At 34.3% G+C, this 19,606-nt stretch overlaps 1 protein-coding gene across 3 annotated transcripts in view; it reads right to left on the bottom strand.

Annotated features, from left to right (window-relative positions):
* Window positions 1–2,229: 2,229 nt before the first annotated feature.
* CDH12 (cadherin 12) overlaps window positions 2,230–19,606 on the bottom strand; it is a 1,003,878-nt gene continuing 986,501 nt past the window's right edge. For all 3 annotated transcript variants that reach the window (XM_073237610.1, XM_073237601.1, XM_073237619.1), the window contains 4 exons: window positions 12,759–12,880; window positions 8,989–9,106; window positions 4,602–4,853; window positions 2,230–2,938 (listed from right to left, as the gene is read on the bottom strand). In XM_073237610.1, coding sequence (XP_073093711.1) covers window positions 2,439–2,938; window positions 4,602–4,853; window positions 8,989–9,106; window positions 12,759–12,880 — 992 coding nt within the window. In that variant the 3' untranslated portion in view covers window positions 2,230–2,438. The remainder of the gene's footprint in view (window positions 2,939–4,601; window positions 4,854–8,988; window positions 9,107–12,758; window positions 12,881–19,606) is intronic.

The following is a 19,606-nucleotide window of genomic DNA, read 5'->3' as shown; positions in this document are numbered from 1 at the left end:
TATTTTGAAGTCCTGACCATTAGTACCTCAGATATAGCTGTATTTGGAGATACAGCTTTTAAAGAGTTAATTAAGGCAAAAAGAGGTAATGTGAGTGTCGTCATAGCACTGATGTCCTTAAAAGTAGAGTAGTTAGCATTTACAAAGACCACGTGAGGACACAGAGAGAGGATGCCCACGTACAAGGCAAAGAGAGAGACCCTCCGAAGAAACCACTTCTGCTGACTCCTTGATCTTGGCCTTCAAGCTTCCAGAACTGTGAAGAAATAAAGTTCTGTTATTTAAACCACGGGTCTGTGGGATTTTGCCATGGAAGCCCTAAAAAGCTAATGCAGTGGTGTAGCAAAAATAAGATAGATGGACTGAAAAAAGGCTTATTAATTTGGTGAAAGTAAGGCCCACCAATTTCATATTTTTGCTTAGCATCTCAGTCATGTGGTTTGTAATGACCTGCCCCTCCCAAGTTTTCTTCATGCTATCATGGCTTCTGATATACGACTGCATGCAGTGGCAGTTAGATTCTCTAGGAAGATGTAAAATGCAGTAATTCGTCACAGGAATCATTTTGTCATCTGGAGGTGACAAATGTAAATGTAATCATACATATTAATCTTTCTCTAAAGGTCATGCATCATTGCCAGCAATTTATGTTGCTGGGTCAAACCCTGAAGTTGCCTTATATTTTTCCTCCAGCATGGTTATGACATTGCCAGCATTAAAAAAAAATTGAATAAATCTTTCTTAAAGCATATTATACTGCAAATTATTTAATAATGACTAGGACTGAATGTAGTTTGTCTATATTATTCATATTTCTACCGATTTTACCCATATGTGAATTTTTGCTTTCAGGAACCTTGCAAATATAAATGTACTCATAAATTTTGCATAAATACAGCTAGAGATTGACCACATTTTCAAAATGGATCTATAAGCAACTTTTATTTTCTCCTACATAAAGTTTTAATATTGCAGTAGTCACTTATATAGTGATATTAAAAAATGATATTATAGTTAATTATTTGCTTTAAGTGCATTTCTTGATAGTATACAGTTCACTTGAAAGTAAGTTATATGAATGTAGTTTACTTGTATGCTTATAAAAACTACTATTTCTTAGAAATCTGAATCAAAACAGCTCTTTACAGAGGAACTGTGCAAGATCATTTATATTAGAATTAAAATAGATGATAATATAAAAAAAACAACTTAGCTCCAATGTAATAATGATGTTCACAAGGTTGAAATCCATATTAATAAATAAATTAAATAAATAAACTGCCTTTTGCATTTGTGTTCATTTGCATTGTTCAATGACCAGTCACTGGCTTGAATTTCCTAAAGTCCCTGATTTTTATTTGATCAGTAATATATAATAAATGTGTTTTAAATATGTCATAAATCCATGTGTATTGTTTGATAACAAGAAATTGTAAGAAACTCTGGAAGCTATATAATGAATTTCTCATCCCATATTTAAATTAATCGCATTTTCCCCCAAAAGATTCATAGAAAGAGAATTTAAAATTTTATCTATGATTGAAGACTTCAGTGGTCTTGTGATTTATTAAAACCAACCTTCAACACAATAACACAGGATGAAAACAAAAGCATTATTTAGTTTCATCTGGTGTTTCAGCCCTGAGGCCTCTTTTTATAAAGAGGGATGTTTTAAATTTCCTTTTTATAAATTTTTATTTTTTTGGAAAAATGTGACATTTTAATGAACACCTTTAATATGAACTACTGTTAAGATCAAATGTAGCTTTTAAAATGCAGGACTTACATACTGAATTTGATATTATCGCATTTATTTAAATTTTCTGAAAGGGTACGAAAAACAAATGTGTTTTGGCATACAGTTTAAAAAAGAAAAAGAAAATCTTTGAGTTATAAGAAGATGGAGTTCAGAAAGTAATATTTTTTCCTCAAAAGGAATTAGAAGTCAGCATGTTGCTATTGCTCCTTGACATAAAGACAGCATCTTTGTTTTATGTCCTCTGTATCTCTGAACCCTGCAATGTCATCACAGCAGAGTGCACTGAACACCACTTTAAATGATAAGAGTTTCAATAGGCACTTTAGTGGAATTAAGAAAAATCTAACACTCTTCCACCATGATGCCACACAGCTGTCTTCATCCTAGGGTGTCATGTCAGTAAATTGTATTTAATAGGCCTGAGCTTGTCTCAGTGTATTTTCCAAAATAACAAAACAAAACCAAGCAAGTACATATAATAGGATTTATCTTGTGTTGGCAGAATAAACCAAAACTGACAATATGATAAATATAGCAACTTGCTAGAAACCAGAAAGAGGAATCTTGTCCTATAAAGCCTGGTGTGTTGGGTGCGTGCGGGCACGTGTGTGGGATTTCTGTTTCTGTGTCTTTTCCTTCAGTTCTTCCTTTTGGTCGAGGTTTATCCTCCGCTGCTGCTCTAAGTGACTTTATCAGGGTTATAACTCTCTTCTTCGCCAAACATTTCTGCCAAGACTTTAAAGCGGGGTCCCCAGTCGGTCAGATAGTCGTAGTCCTGGTCGGCTTCTGTGGTGAGGGAGTCTATGGAGCTCAGGGAATCTGCTACCGACCCATTTCCTTCATATGCATATGTTGCCAATGAATCATATGGTGGGGCAGCTGGGTCCACATCATTTTCCTGCAGCCTTTGATTAATGAAATCCCTTATGTCCGTGTTATCTTCCATGGGAGGTCTCGGACGAGGTAAACAGAGAGAGTCGGGTTTTATATCCCTGCGAATTTTGTTATCTTCAATAACCTTCGGATTTCTCAGAGCACCGATGTCAAAAGCCTGGGTGTCCTCCTCCCCGCCTCCCTCATCGTCGTAGTGGATCACATTGTCCCTGATGTCTTCTTTAGAGGTCATCAGGGTGTCTTTCTTCTTCTGCCTTCGCAGAGCTACATACAGCACAACTATGACTGGAAGACAAAAATGGCAATTTGAACATGTCATTTCATCACATCAAAAATGGATGAGGACTCCCTGAACTTTAAGAGCATCTTATTTTCGAAGTAAAGTAATCGATAAGCATCATACCTATGTTTATATTTTTATGTCTGTTTTTTTTCATTGTCTAAACTCAATTTCATTTTGAAACCATAACAGCAAGAAATCAGAATAAAGTTACTCAGAAAACCAATGGTTTTCTTAATGTGTATTAAATTGAAATATTTTTGTGTCAAGTAAAAAGTGTTACAAAATCAATAAGAAAGAAAATCACAGGTGTCTTAGTATACAGAGAGCTGTACAGTGTTGATATGAAACTTGATTATTATAGCCCATTAATAACACTTAGATACTATTCATAGCTAGATTTCTCAATGTTAATGTTAAAATCTTCAAGTGACAATCACTTTTAAAAGCCAAAAATAAGAAAAAAAATAAAGGAAACAGGAAAGGAAGGAAAGAAGAATATAGAGCATAAGGGCTTTGGTTTTATAAACCACATCAACTAAGACTTTAATAATTTCAATTCTGTGTCCTGCCATATTGAGACATTTTCCAAACCGAATACCTAATGTTCAGATAACTTTCTGAACTATGATAATATTTTTAAATACTTAATTTATATGTACTTTTTATTTAAATGTTCCTTTATTCCTAGTTGACTCACAGCCATCCATAAAATCAAGTGTTTATTTCTTCCAGCAATAAATGGCCACAGATTCAAATGAAGAAGTCAGTGCTCAGCTTTGTTCATCATAATATGCTTCTCCTCCACAGAGGTGGCAGAAGGTTTAAAGTCAAAGCATGTCTGATTTACTACAGCACAGTCTGCAAGTCTCTTGTCATAGGATGAGGGAGGAGAGAAGACTTCTTGATGATCAGAGCCTATTTATTCCTACTTCCTCCAAAATTAGACTTTGACCAATTGAAAGGAGGGAGGAGATATACGTAGAGCTTCTGTACAATGGGCCTTAGATGTTTAGCATCCTGTCCTCCTCCCAGATTTAGGGAAACTCTACAACTAGTAAGACTATAGTTTGTTCACCTGGGAAATGAGTAAGAAACTGCAGGCCTCATAGAGGATCCTTGCTATAAAATGGCATTAGAGTTGCCATGGCTGAAAAAGATACTACTTAGACATGCCTGAGAGCCATCTAAAATATATCAAAGCACCAGAAGAATCTCATGTTTCCCCTCATCCTAGGAAAGACATGAAAATGGCTAAGAACTAATGAAAAGATCTAAAGGAGTCCAAGACTAGTGCAAGGGCACTGTGGCCACTTGGTGAGTATTTGGATGAAGGAGCAACAGATGGCAGTGCATGATGTGGTTGAGTTAGTTTACTTGCAGCACCATAAGAGGACCAAAGAGGACAAAGATGAGCATCCAGAACATTCCAAGTCATAGTGTATTAAACAGAAAATTAACTGTAATAAAATAGAATTCAATACTGATAAAGTCTTCTTTCAATCCAGATGTGACAATTTCAAAAAAAGAAAAACTGAATTATATGGTAAATTGGGAAGAGAGATACACAGACAGGAGAGAGAGAGAGAGAGAGAAAGAGAGAGAGAGAGAGAGAGAGAGAGAGAGAGAGAGAGAGAGAGAGAATATGTGATTAATACTGGAACCAACCTAAGAGTATAACAATGCACAGTAGGATTGCGATCAGAGCCCCAGTGCTGAGTCCTACGGGTAGGAAAATTGCTTCCACATTACAAGACAGGATGGTACCATCAGAGTCACACCTACAAACTCGAATAGTCATTGTGTTTGTGCTGCTTTGGACAGGATAACTGCTGTCTTCTATTACAACAGGGAGGAAGTACAACTCTTGCTGCCTGCGGCTGTATCCATTTCTTCGGGTTTCAATTCCAGCTGTGTTGTCTACAAAACATGACATTTGTGATAAGATAGTTACTATGAGTTTCAGTTCAAATCTTAAAGCTGCTATCTGTTAAACAGTAGGGAGTGCTTCTTGAATCAGTAAAATACATTAATATTTTAATTCTTTCTTTTATCCTTATGAAAGCTGCCAAAATGCAATCAACTGTAATCAAAACAATCCTTAGGAAAAGAAGAAACATTAATCTTGTCTGGTGTAACACATCAATTTTCTATTCAAAAAGAATACAAAATTGTTTATGAGACAAAAAATGTGTTGACCTATTTTTTCCTGACATCAAAATCTCAATGAGAAAAAAAAATACCTCTGTGAATGTTTTCTTACATGATGGAGGAATAAAGATTACAAAGTGTTAATCTATAAAATAGCTAGCAACCTATTCTTTAAAATATCAAAAATATTTATATACCATTTCAGATAAAAACTTGATTTTTAATTTTTTCACAAAACTATTCACATGTCAGCATAGAAACATGGAAAGGAAAATAAAATCGGTCAAATCACCAAGATCGATTAAAAATTTTTAAACAATGAATTATAACAATAACTACTTTAATATAATTAAATAATTCATTTTAATTCTAATAAAATTAATGAATTATATTTACTTTCAATAATCCAAGGCAAGAAAGATAAAAATTTTTCTATAAATGAAATTAATATTATTGAAAGTGTTACTTTATATGCATTTCTTCTTTACTTCTTTTACTTCCACATGTAGAAGTGGATATTTTTATCCATAACACTGTCTCATTTTTTGTGTCTGTTGAAATAACTCCTAGAAACATTTTGCTATTTTTAGGGATGTATTAATATTTAGTTTATTATAGCCATATATGATATCCACTTTGGAATCAGGTAAATTAATTTTAGAAGCATATATTATTCATGAAAATATAAGTATGTCAGAAAAATGTTACTATCTCAATAATATTCATTTATTTGTAGATCCTAATTTCAAGAACTAAAAATTAGGTAGCTTCTCAATACTCATGTCAGTAGGAAGCACCAATTTGAGAAAACTTTACATGTTAAGATAGTTTGACATTGGAAAATCAATTTGTTATTATATACAAGGTATTTTTAAATTGAGAAACAAAAAAACAAAATGTCAAAAATCTATTAAAATATTCCCGATTCGAGTTAGTAACCCAGGTATTTGTGGTGACACCAGAAATGGAAAAAAGGGGACTCGTTGAAGTAACATTGAACTTTTCAGCAATTGATGACTGAATAACAAATCTGGCGACAAGGAACAGTCAAGGATTAAAATTTGAAACCTGGGTGAAAGTAATAATAGAATGAAATAAGAAAATGAAAGTCAAAATAGAAAGCCAAAGATGCTGGTGTATTTGCACTTGGGGAGCTAGGGATTTAATGGTCTTGAATCCAAGTTATGTAGAAAGGCAGCCTTCCTTTTCTTTAATATTTACAATAGTCCCCATTGTCTTTGGTTTCACTTCCCACAATTTCAGTTACCTGAAGTCAAACACAATCCAGAAGAGGTGATCCTCCTGCTGACCATATGTTGCCTAACATCATAACACAATGCCTCCATCACTGATCTCACTCACCTCATCATGCAGGCACTTTCAGCTCAATTCTTCACAAGGAGAAGGGGGAGTGCAGCACAATAAAGTATTTTAAGAGATAGACCACATTCACATCACTTTTATTACAGTATATCATTATAATTGTTTTATTTTATTACTATCATTGTAGATCTCTTACTGTGCCCAACTTATAAATTGAACTTTATCATAGGTATGTATGTGTAGGGGAAAATCATTGTATCTTTAGGTTTCAGTATCATCTGCAGTTTCAGGCACCCACTGGGGAGATAAGGGGAGATGACTATATTTTCAATCCATTATTATTATTGATATATAACCATATAGAATCCATTGTCCATGGAAGGAAGAAAAAGCACATTAATTTTCATTTCCACCCTTAACATGTTTTTTCCAAAGAACAGATAAATAAAAAGTGATATACACATACAAAGGAATATTATTCAGCCATAAGAAAGAAGGAAATCCTGACATTTTTGACCATGTGGATAAAACTGGAGGAGTTGATACTAAGTGAAATAATCCAGATAGAGAAAACAAATACTACAGGATATCACTTATATGTGAAATCAAGTTTTAAAAAGTGGTACTTGTAGAAACAGAGTAGAAAAGTGGTTGCCAGGGGCTGGGAGTGAGGGAAATAGGGAGAGGTTGGTAAAAAGATACAAGCTCTCAGTTACAAGATAAATAAGGTGTGAGGCTTTAATATATAACAGAGTGACTATAGTGGATAACACCATATTATATAATTGAAATTGCTGACAGAGGAAGCCTTAAATGTTCTCACACACAAACACACAAAGCTAAATGTGTGTAGTAAAAAAAAAGTTTCTAGTCACTTAAAGAAACCTTACATTGACACTTAAAATATAATTTAAGATAAAACAGGGAATAGAGTAAATGTCATCTGAGTGGCAAATACATGCTTGAACCATGAGAAAATAATATGCCATGAGGCATGATTATCTAATTCATATTATCATGATTAATAAGATATAGATTCTCTAGCAAAGATGCAATGTTGGAAAATAGTCAATGATTATATTCTTGAATGATGTAACTATCTACCTCATGATACAAGACATCTGATCAGCATTCTTCTCCATCGTATTCATCTATGGAATCTAGGGGATCAGGCATCAAGCCCTGTAAGTTCTATCTCCATCCACTTATTTCCATTCTCACAGCTCTTAACCTAATATAAGACTCACCCAATTTCTGCAGTGATATCCGAAGTAGTTTTATATCCTTTTATTGTCTTTCCCACATTACAACAAAACTGATCTTCCTAAAATGCAAATCTGAACTTGTTACACTCTTGTGTAAACCTTGCAAAGACTTCTCAAGTCACTAGATTGAAGTTTAGTGGCTTATAGAGTGACTATGTGGTCCAGTTTGTCTTGGCAGCCCTATTTTGTATGTGCTGTTCTAATTAAAATTAGTGATATTGTCCAATTCTATTCTCAAAGTGCTTCAGTTTTTATGATAACATATATGGTCTCACTACTTCTCACTGGGACCCTGTTTCATTTACAGCCGTTCCTCACATTACATTATAGGAAGCTGCAAATCCTACTGAATGTCCTTCTGTGACAAAATGTAAGGACTCTGATTCCTTTCCCCTGAGTATTTGCAGAAAACTGAGTTTTCTCAAAACATCCTTTGAGTTGTATTAATCATTATCATCAGTTCACCACAGTTTGTTCATTGGTTCTATAAAGGTCAATTTTAGTAAAAACTTAGTTTTTAATCCCTATTTTATAAATATGAAAACTTAGAGGTGATAAAATAGCCAAAGTCATGGAATTAATACAGTCAGAACTGACTAGTACTGAGCTTTAAGATTTCTAATTCACTGTTGTCTATATTTTTGTAGTGATTATACTAGTAGCAGGTACGATCATATTATAGTAGTGGTGGTAGAAATGTAAGTGTAGGTATGATGGCAGAGGTGGGAGCTAAAATCATCTTGAAGGTGATATATGGTTAAGGTATTATGTTAAAGTATTTGCGTGCATTATTTTATTAAATTTAAGTACCATGAGGTTGATTTAGTTTAACTATGACATTAAAAGTATTTATTTATAAATTAAGACATTAAGAATCTGCTGTTTAGGTAGTAACGGAGGGGACTGAAAAACTGTCATTCTAATCACAAAGCCTGTATTCTTAACCCATACTATACCATGTGTTATTCAAATAAAAGTCACTAAGAAATTACCTACTTGTATGTACAAGTAGTGTGCATGTGGAACAAATGATATATTTAAGATATGGAAAGCATTCAATTTCCCAGAGAGATTATTGCATGCATGACACATTAATCACCACCCACATTATAAATGGAAAAAATTTGCCTCTTTAGGTACCATCTATATAGATTAAATATTCAATTTACTGCTAGATATAGAACTTCCGATTTCCCATTTATGGATTTCCGTATTTTATGAACTTGAGCACTTTTAAGAAAAGCATCAATTTCTAAATTTGTGTGTTCTTTTACACTTACATGATAGGAGATAAATTTGTACGTGGTTAAACTTACTTCTGAAGTCATGTACTGTGAAATTTGGTTTGATGGCAGCTTCAGGTGATAATCTAAAAGAGAATTGCTGCCCAGCAGGTGAAAGATCTCGGTCTGCAGCAGTGACTATCTGAATTATCTGAAACAAAGTTGAGATGAAGGTTGAAGTCAGTCATCAGTTTCAAAGGGTGTGTGACATACCAGGCTGATATGTTTATTTAATGAAGCATGCAAGTGGGCATACATGACATTTTTAGGATTCATATCAGTGAACCAATTATTTACAAATAATTTTTATAAACAAATATCTAAACACAGGTAATCAGGGCAGGCACAAGTACAGGAATCCAAGTCAAAATCTGCATAACTAAACAGCCTAACAGCATTGAAAAGTCATGCTAATAAGAAAAATAACATCAAAATGTACTTGTGTGCATTTTAAATTAGATAAAATAAATGCTTTCAAACCTAAATATGAAAATGCTTACTGGAAATAAAATCTCTGATTATTTAAAAACCCTTGCTACAGCAAATTTTTGTGTAGTTTTGTTTGTGAGAATGAGTTTTATTTTCATAAATAAATAATATGATGAGAAAGAGGATGCATATCTGTTTTTGCTATGTTCATTTTCCCCCAATGGGTAAAAATATAAATCGTGTTTTCAGAGTTCTTTAAGATGTAAGTGCTATCGACCCTGTTTCAAAATTTTTTCTAAATTACTCCCGTAAGATTGTGTATCTAGTAGTTAAAATGCTGATACTTCAATAAAATGCCCTTAAGAACTTGAAGATTAAAAATAACTTCAGAAAACCAAACTATGAAACTGATAATTCACCACATAGATAAACAAATCAGAAGAGCTTTGAGACATTTAACATATCAAATGATTTTGCATCAGGGAGAATTTCAGGAAGTGTGTGTGGAAGAGGGTGAGGACAGTGTGGTGGTCAGGTGATTACTCTCAGAATAAATTTGAATTTGCCAGAGGAAGACCTTAGATTTCCAGAGCTATGTCCTAGTCACTCACAGTGGACACAGCGTGCATCATGTGATCTCAGAATGATGCCATTAAACATGGGATTTATTTAGTACCTCTTTTTTCAGTTTCTTCTTAAAAACCCAGTTGTTATGACTATGATCTACCTTCCCATTCAGCTGCGTGTACATGTGCATGCACACACACTCACACACAAGCAAATATATTGGGACTTTGAGTATCTGATGCAGTATTAAAAATTTATAATTTGAAAAATTGGTCCTTTAATGAGAAATGCATCCCTGGTTCAGTGTAAATCAATCACCCAGGATCTGTTCACCGTTCAAAATCATCATGCATGAGACTTTCATTATTCAATACCAAAGGCCAGATCATGGAATGTAACGATTTTGTCACAGAATTCACATAGAACCTGTAAAACTTCAACATTCCTTCACATAGCCCATATGTTTAGCTCACCATATCTCCTCAACAAAATTTCTGTAAATTATTTGGGAATTGATTTGTCAAGTTTTGTTTTGTTTTGCCTTTATAACTAGCAATTAGCTTAATGATTTACTAAATTAAAGGTATTTAACATCCAAATGTATCAAGAACATAACTTTAGAATGAAGAAATGTCCTTTTAAATGGCATACAGAGATAAAAATTTTGGTATAAACTGGCATTTATCTGGGGTTGACAGGTGGAAGTCTTGACTAAGAAAAACAGCCCATACTTCATTGATTCAATATATAGATCATTCTTGATTTATACAGTGTCACTTTTCTCTCTTTTTCTTCTTTTGATAGATGCACATATAGTTATATACACATACATACATATTCAATTAAAATCCAGAAGAGATAGATTGTTCCAATGCATAGATCTTGGACCAGGAGCATAATGACTGGGATGAAAAGCAGAAAATGTTCATATACTACACGCCTTGCAAACTCAACTGGCATTTAAGGGTTATGCTTTTTAAACAAATGTGGCCCAGTAGGACACATATGAAAACCCAAAAGATATTTTTTAGAGAAAGATCGTCCAAGGATCACACAGATTCCTTCTTTGTCCATACAGAAGAAAGTCAAGTTATCTCAAATCACTTATACTACTCCCAACTTTGTAAACTTTTAATTTACTGGACACACATAGCAATATTAAATTGAATTCTGATACAAAAAGGCTATCATTTAGTATATTGCAAGATTCTGATTGATCTGAAATAACTGATGTTCCTAATTATCTACAATAAAGGATTGACTTTTTGGGGCTAGAGGTGGAGGAATCTTGAAAGTAGAAAAGAGCTAAGTTCTGGAAATTTGGAAGATCTCTTATAACTTCACAAATAACCAAATCATATTATTTATTTGTGTAAACATTTATGTAGCATCTACTATTTAAGACACTAAAGCAGGCATTGTGCTTGCTCATTGATGCCATGTAAGCTGAAGGTATATTTAAGGTGAAAAGGGCTAAAAGTTTGTTTCAATTCATTTCTTGTATCTATTCAAAATTAAGAATGCAGATCTACCAATTGGAAAATAAGACTAAATAAGTCATAATGTAAGAACACTAATTCTTTTCCTAAATCATTGGGGGAAAAAAGCATTAGAGCATCATACATAGTCCGCAAGAACTATCTGTACCGATGGAAGTAGTCTACATCTATGCAGACAAAAAATGGTAGCCACTCACCACATCCAGCTATCAAACAGTTGAAATGGGGCTAGTGTGAGTGAGAATACTGATTTTTTATTTAAGTTAATATAAATTTAACAGGTGTATGTCTATTGGACACCACAGCATTAGAACTATGGGACATATTGCCTACAAAGCAGTAGAAAACATTAAAACTGAAACAAATATTAAAGATTAAGGCATGACCTTTTTCAACAAAGATACCGTTTCAAATATTACTATTTTTTTCAGTAAGAATTAAAACTTCAAATTTACTTAAATGAGTGTTTAGGCTCTTCAAGGTGATTGAAATATACAACAAACAAACATATTGAAACACTTTTCCTTTGGAACCTAGGTGCCCAGTGTTGGATTAACTATTATTCCATGACACACTCTCATCATATGCTCATGTCTGATTCCTTATATTTCTTTTATTTTATATTATGCTGTTATATTATATTATATTATTATATTATTCCATTCATTTATAATAGTGTAGAAAAAAACACTGGCTGCCTTCCACCACCCACATTAAATCTAGGACTTTGATTGTAACTTCCATTGACTGTGTGGTCCTCTTTCATAACATCTCCCCATCAAAAGCAGAACAATATTAACTTAGAAGGAACTGTCACTCTGGTGTTGTGAATAATCCAGATGTTCTACTCAAGTCCATGTGAAAAAGAAGCTTTACATTTTTCATGGGCTTGAGAGTTTTTCTGTACTCTTTCATAAAAGCATGCGAGCAGAGCAAGAAATACTCTGGAAGAATAAACTCTGAAGTTGTTTTTTTCCTGGATTTATAGTTGTTATTTCTTTAGAATTTGCACAGTAAAGGAGTAGAAAACATAGCAGAATGTGCAATCCTAGGCCTTTTAGTTATACAAAGAATATTCTCTAGGTCATCATCACTATCCTCTGTGGTATTACTTGAACACCCATACATGCATCATTAATTTATGAGTTTACTATTTCTTATGGTTTCTTTTATGAAAATATATGATCTAGAAAAAAACACATATACAAATATTTACATATATGTGTCTCCATTTACAGTCTTATAAACTAAAACACATGCATGTAGTGGGTCTTTACACACTCTTAATTCACAATATGGATAAGATACCTGTCCTGGTTTGGCATTTTCACACACAGCTGTCTCATATGGCACAGATATTTCTGGAGGAAACTCATTGACATCTAGGACATTAATCAATATGTTGACTGTGCTGCTTAACAATGGGTTACCTGTTGAAAACATAATAAAGGAAATTATTACAAGATCTAGTCAGTTGTTGCTTTTATAGTAAGTAGTATTTTTTTTTAAATCAGCCTTTATACAAAATCCAAGTGACATTCTCTTTTGGGAACTCTGAGGTGTTGCGTCCAATACAAATGATAAAAGAGTAAGTAAATCTGGAACCAATGTTTCACTGCCAGAGCACCAACAGTGCAGTATACCAGTACTTACCCCTGAAAACCACCGCTGAGTTAAGGTCAACCATTTAGCTGGTATTTTATCATAAGAGTAGCCATTCTGCTCAGGTAGAACCAGTCTTCAGCAATAGTGATATTTTCCAATGGATATATGTGTTTTTTATGTTGTATCCATATAATATAAACTTTACTGAGTAGAATTATCTACATATTTAAATAACTCCCTTAAAATGCCTCCTGAAAGGAATGATGATGAATTACAAGGACAGGGAAGGAACAAAACCTTTGCATAAATGAAAATGAAAACAGATTTAAGGAAGTAAAAGGGAGAGATAGATGATAGAAAGCTAGGATATCACCTTTGTGATAAGAAAGGAAAAAATAAGCAAGCTTTTCTTCCTACAGCATCAAAAGGAACATTGGTTTGAAAAGTGCCCATCAAAATCCCATCACAACTTTTAGCCCCAGCCAATAACAGATTGTCTATATCCCTGTCATTTGGTGTAGACTAGATATAATTAAGTTAAGGCATGACATAACACACATTTGCAACTTACATATTATAAAATCTTAACTTCTGAAATTTTATAGATGGATAAACTGCTCCAGATTGTTGAAAGGACATTACCTAAAGGCACACATCTAATGGAATGGGGAATTAAAAGCAGTAACATCTTTGTTCAAGAAATACTGTAATCAGGTAAGCAATGAACTTTTTACAAGATAATATGGTTTATTAGAGTATTAAGTAATTACTTTTTCAATATAACTTACTGAATTACATATAAAAAGAAAAAAAATCTATGTTTTCATGACTCAGCTAATCTGTATGTGGGAAAGCAATGATGAAACTTGACTGACCTTGATTTAGCATGACCATCATTATAAAATTTGCTGGGTAGACACTAGTTATCATTGAATACTTACAAAGTAAATTCAAATATGAATTCAGTAAATATTAAATAACCAAAATATTACCAATTCATTGCTATGTTCCTAGTAGTAAAACCACTCAAACTCATTATTATTATTGACCCATTTCTTATTTATTTAATAAGTTTATTAATGGTTTTATGCTCACATCAGATTATCAAGAAATAATTTTATTTTTATCCCTCATGCCTTAAAAAATGTTTTGTTAGAGCTTTTTTTCCTATCCCCTGGTGCTATCTCAGTAAGCACCCATAGCTTTCTGAGTCAATTTGAATTAGAATTGTCTTATTATTAGTATTTTCAAGTAAGGCTTAAACTAAGAAAACAATAAGTAAAACCCAAAATTATGAAAACTCGGAACAAAGGAGAAGACATCACATTTTTATTACAAATGAGTTAAAATATTATAAAATATATTATAAATTACTTTATGCCAAAAAATTTAGTTAACATAGATGGGTTAAACAAATTTCAAGAAAGACACAAATTACCGAAGCTGAACTCAAAAAGAAACAGAAAATCTTTATACACCTAAAACAAGTGAAGAAAATGAAGATGTAGTTAAAAATCTCCCCATAAAGGAAAAAATTCATGTCCACATGGTTTTGCTGGGAAATTCTATTAATTATTTAAAGATTACATAATACCAATTCTGAATAAACTCTTTCAGAAAATAAAGGACAAAATACTTACCAACTCATTATATGTATCCTATACCAACACCAATCAAAAACATCACAAGAAAACAAAATCCTAGACTGTTATCAGTTACAAACATGGGTAAACAAATTCCTTAACAAATTAGCTCCAGAAGCATAGTATAAAGGTAATATGTAATGACAAAATGGCATTTATCCTAGGAATGCAAGGTTAGTTTAACATCCAAGAATAATGTATCTAATACATCATATCAATGCAAATAGAAAATCACATGGCTATCTCAATAGACACAGAATTAGAATTTGACTATACCTAATCCTAATTTCAAAGAAAAAAAAAAGCTCTTAGCAAATAATGAATAGAAGCAACATTTTCAAGTAGACATAGTTTATCTATAAGAAGTCTATAATATCATTATCAATAGTGAAAGACTGAACGTTTTCTCTCTACTGTTGGGCACAGGGCAAAATGTCTTCTCTTGCCACTTACTTTCACCATTTTATTTGAGGGTTTATCCAAGACAATCAAATGAAAATAAAATTTTAAAAAGCAAAAGCACTCAGAATGAAAAGAAAGAAATAAAACTAATTTTATTCAAAAATGATATTACCCTATAGATAGGAAATACTAGAGTCCACAAAGAAATTGCTAGATTTAACAAGGGAGTACATTAAGTCTGTGGGATGATAAAGCAATATAAAAAAATGGCAATTGCCTATGTAATATACTAACAAAGAATAAACTAAATGAAATTGACAAAACAATTCACAATAGAAGCTAAGATAATTAAATATTTAGGAACAAACTTAGCAAAACTTATTCAGGACTTGTAAACTATATTCACAAATTATTGTTCAGAGAAATAAAATGGATTGTTGATGGAACATGATTGCCGGTGGAAATATAAAATCGTGTAGTCACTTTGGAAAATAGGTTGAAACTTTCTTTAAAAATTAAACACAAACTTAGAGCCAGAAATTCCACTCCTAAGTATCTATCCAAGAAAATGAAATAAATGTCTACAAAAGACCTATATGCCTATGTACACTGACGTATTATACATTTAGTCCAAAATTGCAAACAATTCAAAGGTCTACCTTTTGATGAATGGATAAACATTATGTGGCATAGCCATACAAAACTCTTCAACAAGGAACAAAATACTGATATGTGCTACAACATGAATGAACCTGAAATATATTATGTTTCATTGATTAGAAAAGAAGACTGCCCTTGCTCTTTACCTGGAGCTTGATTAGCTACAGAAAGCAAAAATTTTCAGTGCCTGTGAGTTTCTGAAGTACAGGAGCCTTCCGAATATTCCAGCCCCCAGCTGTGAACTCTTCCAGACTTCCTGGAGCAGATATTAAGCCATTCCTCAGAGCAACCCTTTTAGAATTCCTACCCCAAAGAAACTCTGATAATTTGTCAAGCATCAATAAATAACAAATCCTGGTGATAGGAAGTATTAAAATATATATTAAAAGGAAAGAAGGGTTCTCTTTAGGGGCTGAAGCCGGAATGGACCCTGCAGGGCCTATGGCAGTGTCGATGGTGGGGAGACCATACCTCCACCCCACGGGCCATGCTGGACCTTTACCGAAGGGGGTCTGCCCCTGGGGGTCGAACTCACTACAGGAAGATGACCTGGGTCTCCAGATACTTCCAGCAAGGCCTCTGCTTCCAGGGAAATCGGTCCAGCTATCAGCAGCCACAGCACACCCCACCCCAGGCCCCCCAGAGTGTGGCCACAGACATTCAGTGACACATATCACCCTATCCTAATTGCACGGGCTCCAAGCCCAGCTCCCTGCCTTCTGTGACCATGGGTTGTGGCTGGACCAGAGCCAGCTTGGCATGGAGCCTGGCCTGGAAGGGTTGCCCAGCAAGGCCAAAGAGGTTAGTGGCAATTCCTGGAAGCCCCAAGTCATACCCTGAGTGGAAATTCATGCCCCCACTTCAGAGCCTGGACCTTGAGAGGGAGCAGGACAGTCAGGACATTGTTTTGTTTGTGGCATCTACATGGACAAGAATTAGGGACAAGGAGTTAGGGTGCCCAGTGCACCCACGCTCATTGACTGGAAGGCTGTGGACCTGGCAAAAGGGCCCACAGGACTTCCTGCTGGACATCACCAAGGCCTGTCCCCAGTGCCATGTCCGTTCTAGCCACATCACCCTGCCCAAATTCTGGGGGAGCAAGGAGGCTGAGAAGGAGCGATTCATCAGAATCTCCAAGTCTGGAACTGGCCAGACCAGATGCTGGTTCTTCATGTGAAAGAAAAGCCACTGTACTTCCAGTATGACTGCTTTTGCCCAGGTCCTGGAATATGTAGCTGGCCTCTGGGAATGAGGTGGGTCTTCAGAGAACCCTGGCCATGGCCTTTGGAGTTCAGCATTCCTACTGGATCCCAACACCTTCCCACAGCCTCCTGTAACCAGATTCAGTGTACAGGGGAGGGGCTGGGGGCAGGGGTGCTGGTTGGTCTTGTCCCATTTGTGGCTTGAGGAAAGAAGCGAGCCCTCCACCATGATGGACCACAGCAGTGACACAGCTGGGGACTATGGGGGAGGGTGGAGGCCTCTAGGGAATGAGTAATGGTTCTCACCCTTTGCCAGGGCCTTGGTTTTTAATTTTGCTCTTTTGTGGGAGGATTATAAAAGAAAATTTTAAAAATGCACCTGAGCCACCTAAAAAAAACTTAAAAATAAGAAAGAAAACTGTTGCTTCTCTCTGAGTGGGTGCTATGATTAGCTGGAATAATCGGGTTTCATTTATTCACATGTCTGGAGCTTAATGCCCGTATTTGCAGAGGTTAGATGGAAGAGTAGACAAGGATACTCATGCATGGGGTCTTTGTGTAGACTGGGCTGTCTCACAGGTGGGGGCTAAAGTTCAAGAGCAAGTCTTTTAAGAATGAGAGAAACCCAGGCAGAAACTCTTGCTTTCAAGACCTAACGGTCACATAGCAACACATCTCCTCAATGTTAGTCAGGGAAATCACTAGCCCATTTCCAAATTCAAGGGAAGGGAAGATAGACCACACTTCTTAATAGAAGGAATGTCAACCTCATTGTCAGAAAACAGAATTGTACATCCCAGAAAAAAACTAAATTTTAAATCCAAAAGGAAAAATTTAAATTGTTATAAACTATGGCTCTTATGCCATCTTCCTCAAAGCAAAGAACTTCACAAGGAACAAAGAAAAACCATTGGCTTTATCCACAGTTCTCTTTATATAGTTTATCAGGATTCCATATAAGATTTCATTTGACCAATTGTTATGATCAACAGAGTTTGAAAATTACAGATCTATGAATGCCCATCCACCAGTAAGAAAATGTGGGCATAATCTTGCCCTTTGATTTGTATCAGACCCAAGACTGGAATCCAAGTCTACTTATTGCTTTTCACTGCCCTATGACACATATAAAGTAACTCAAAGAGTAGGTAGACACACTGCCTGATATCTGCCATGTAAATGATAACTGCTTATCTTCAATGAGTCACACTACATGACAATCTAGCCTCTATACCGTGAGGATGCTAGGTTTCTGTTCAAGGGTCAAGGTAGTTTTTTTCCTTTTATAAAAAGCACATATTAAATGCTCAATAAATTTTGGCCAACTGATAGAATGTTTCCAAGAACCAAATAATAAATGTAATTGAATATGTTTTGCAAACCATAAAGTACCAACAAACACAATGTTCCTAGTATGTTGAAATACACTGGAGTTATTAGGCTTCCTTATTTAAAAGTGACATTAGCCCTTTGAATAACTGCAGGAGTTAAAAGTTCATTTTGTGACTGCACTGAATTGCAGCTGTAACAACTCCAAGTACAGGATCTTAGCTTTTTATGCCAGATAACCTGAATTATACTGAAAAATGAGCAAGATACAGTGAATAAATATCACAGACTTTCTTTGTCTTTTCTCTTTAAATCATTTCACTTTTAAATTACAAGTTAAGATAAACTACACATAGTAATAGCTCTGTTAAATTACAGTAGTATGATCTGGAGTTAGACTGAGCAATCCATAAAGGGGATTTAAATTATTCATATATATTTATGCTAAAAGTCAAATATTACCTTGTGTGCTATTGATAATAACAAAAGGTGATCCAAAGAAAAAAATCTTTAAAATATCCCGAATCATATTTTTCCCCAATGAAAACAGTAGAAAAACTTGTCATTGATTTTAAATATTTGCAATAACATAAAGCTTTAGACATTCCGAGTTTCTTAAGAGCTGGAACTACAGCCTATCATTTTTAAATCTCTAAGACTTAATATGGTTCCTAGTACATGCTAGCAAATTGAATATATCAATGAATATACTTTCAAAATCACACTGAACTGAGAAGCAACAGTAAGTTAAATATAGATGATATAACAGGAAACCTCTTCAAATCATGACCCACTGCCAGCATGCAAATGAAAACATGTTCCATAAATTCACCTATCACCAACAAGACTTAAATTTAGATGTTATTTCACTTTATATTAAACTATCTGTAATTTTAAATTATCTTCTCAAGTTACCTTTTCAATATAATCAGCAAAATTAAGTCAGCTCTTTGAAAACATGTAAAACCCATTATTGATTTAATAAAAAATAGATGATTTTATACAAGTAGCTAATAGATGTTAGTAAACAAGCATATTTCTGAAACATGTACTTGCAAAAATATAATAAAATGTTAATAATCTGTGATTATTTTCTATTTTCTATTCATTATAGTCAACTAAGCTGTAAAAGCTATAAGAAAATAATACACAAAATACAAAGCTATGTTTTATCCTCTACCCTTCCTTTATCCTAAGGGCCTCATCCCAGTAGGTGACCAAAATGGTCTTTCTATCTCCTAAATGTCTCTCTGTTCATGATTACCTGAGCCCACTGCTGTCTGTCTGCAAGCCTGACCACAAGGTGATGCCTCAT

This window comes from Manis javanica, chromosome 1, assembly GCF_040802235.1.
Source record: "Manis javanica isolate MJ-LG chromosome 1, MJ_LKY, whole genome shotgun sequence".
NCBI lineage: Eukaryota > Metazoa > Chordata > Mammalia > Pholidota > Manidae > Manis > Manis javanica.
The sequence above is the reverse complement of the archived record's forward strand: the minus strand, read 5'-3'. Positions and strand labels throughout refer to the sequence as shown.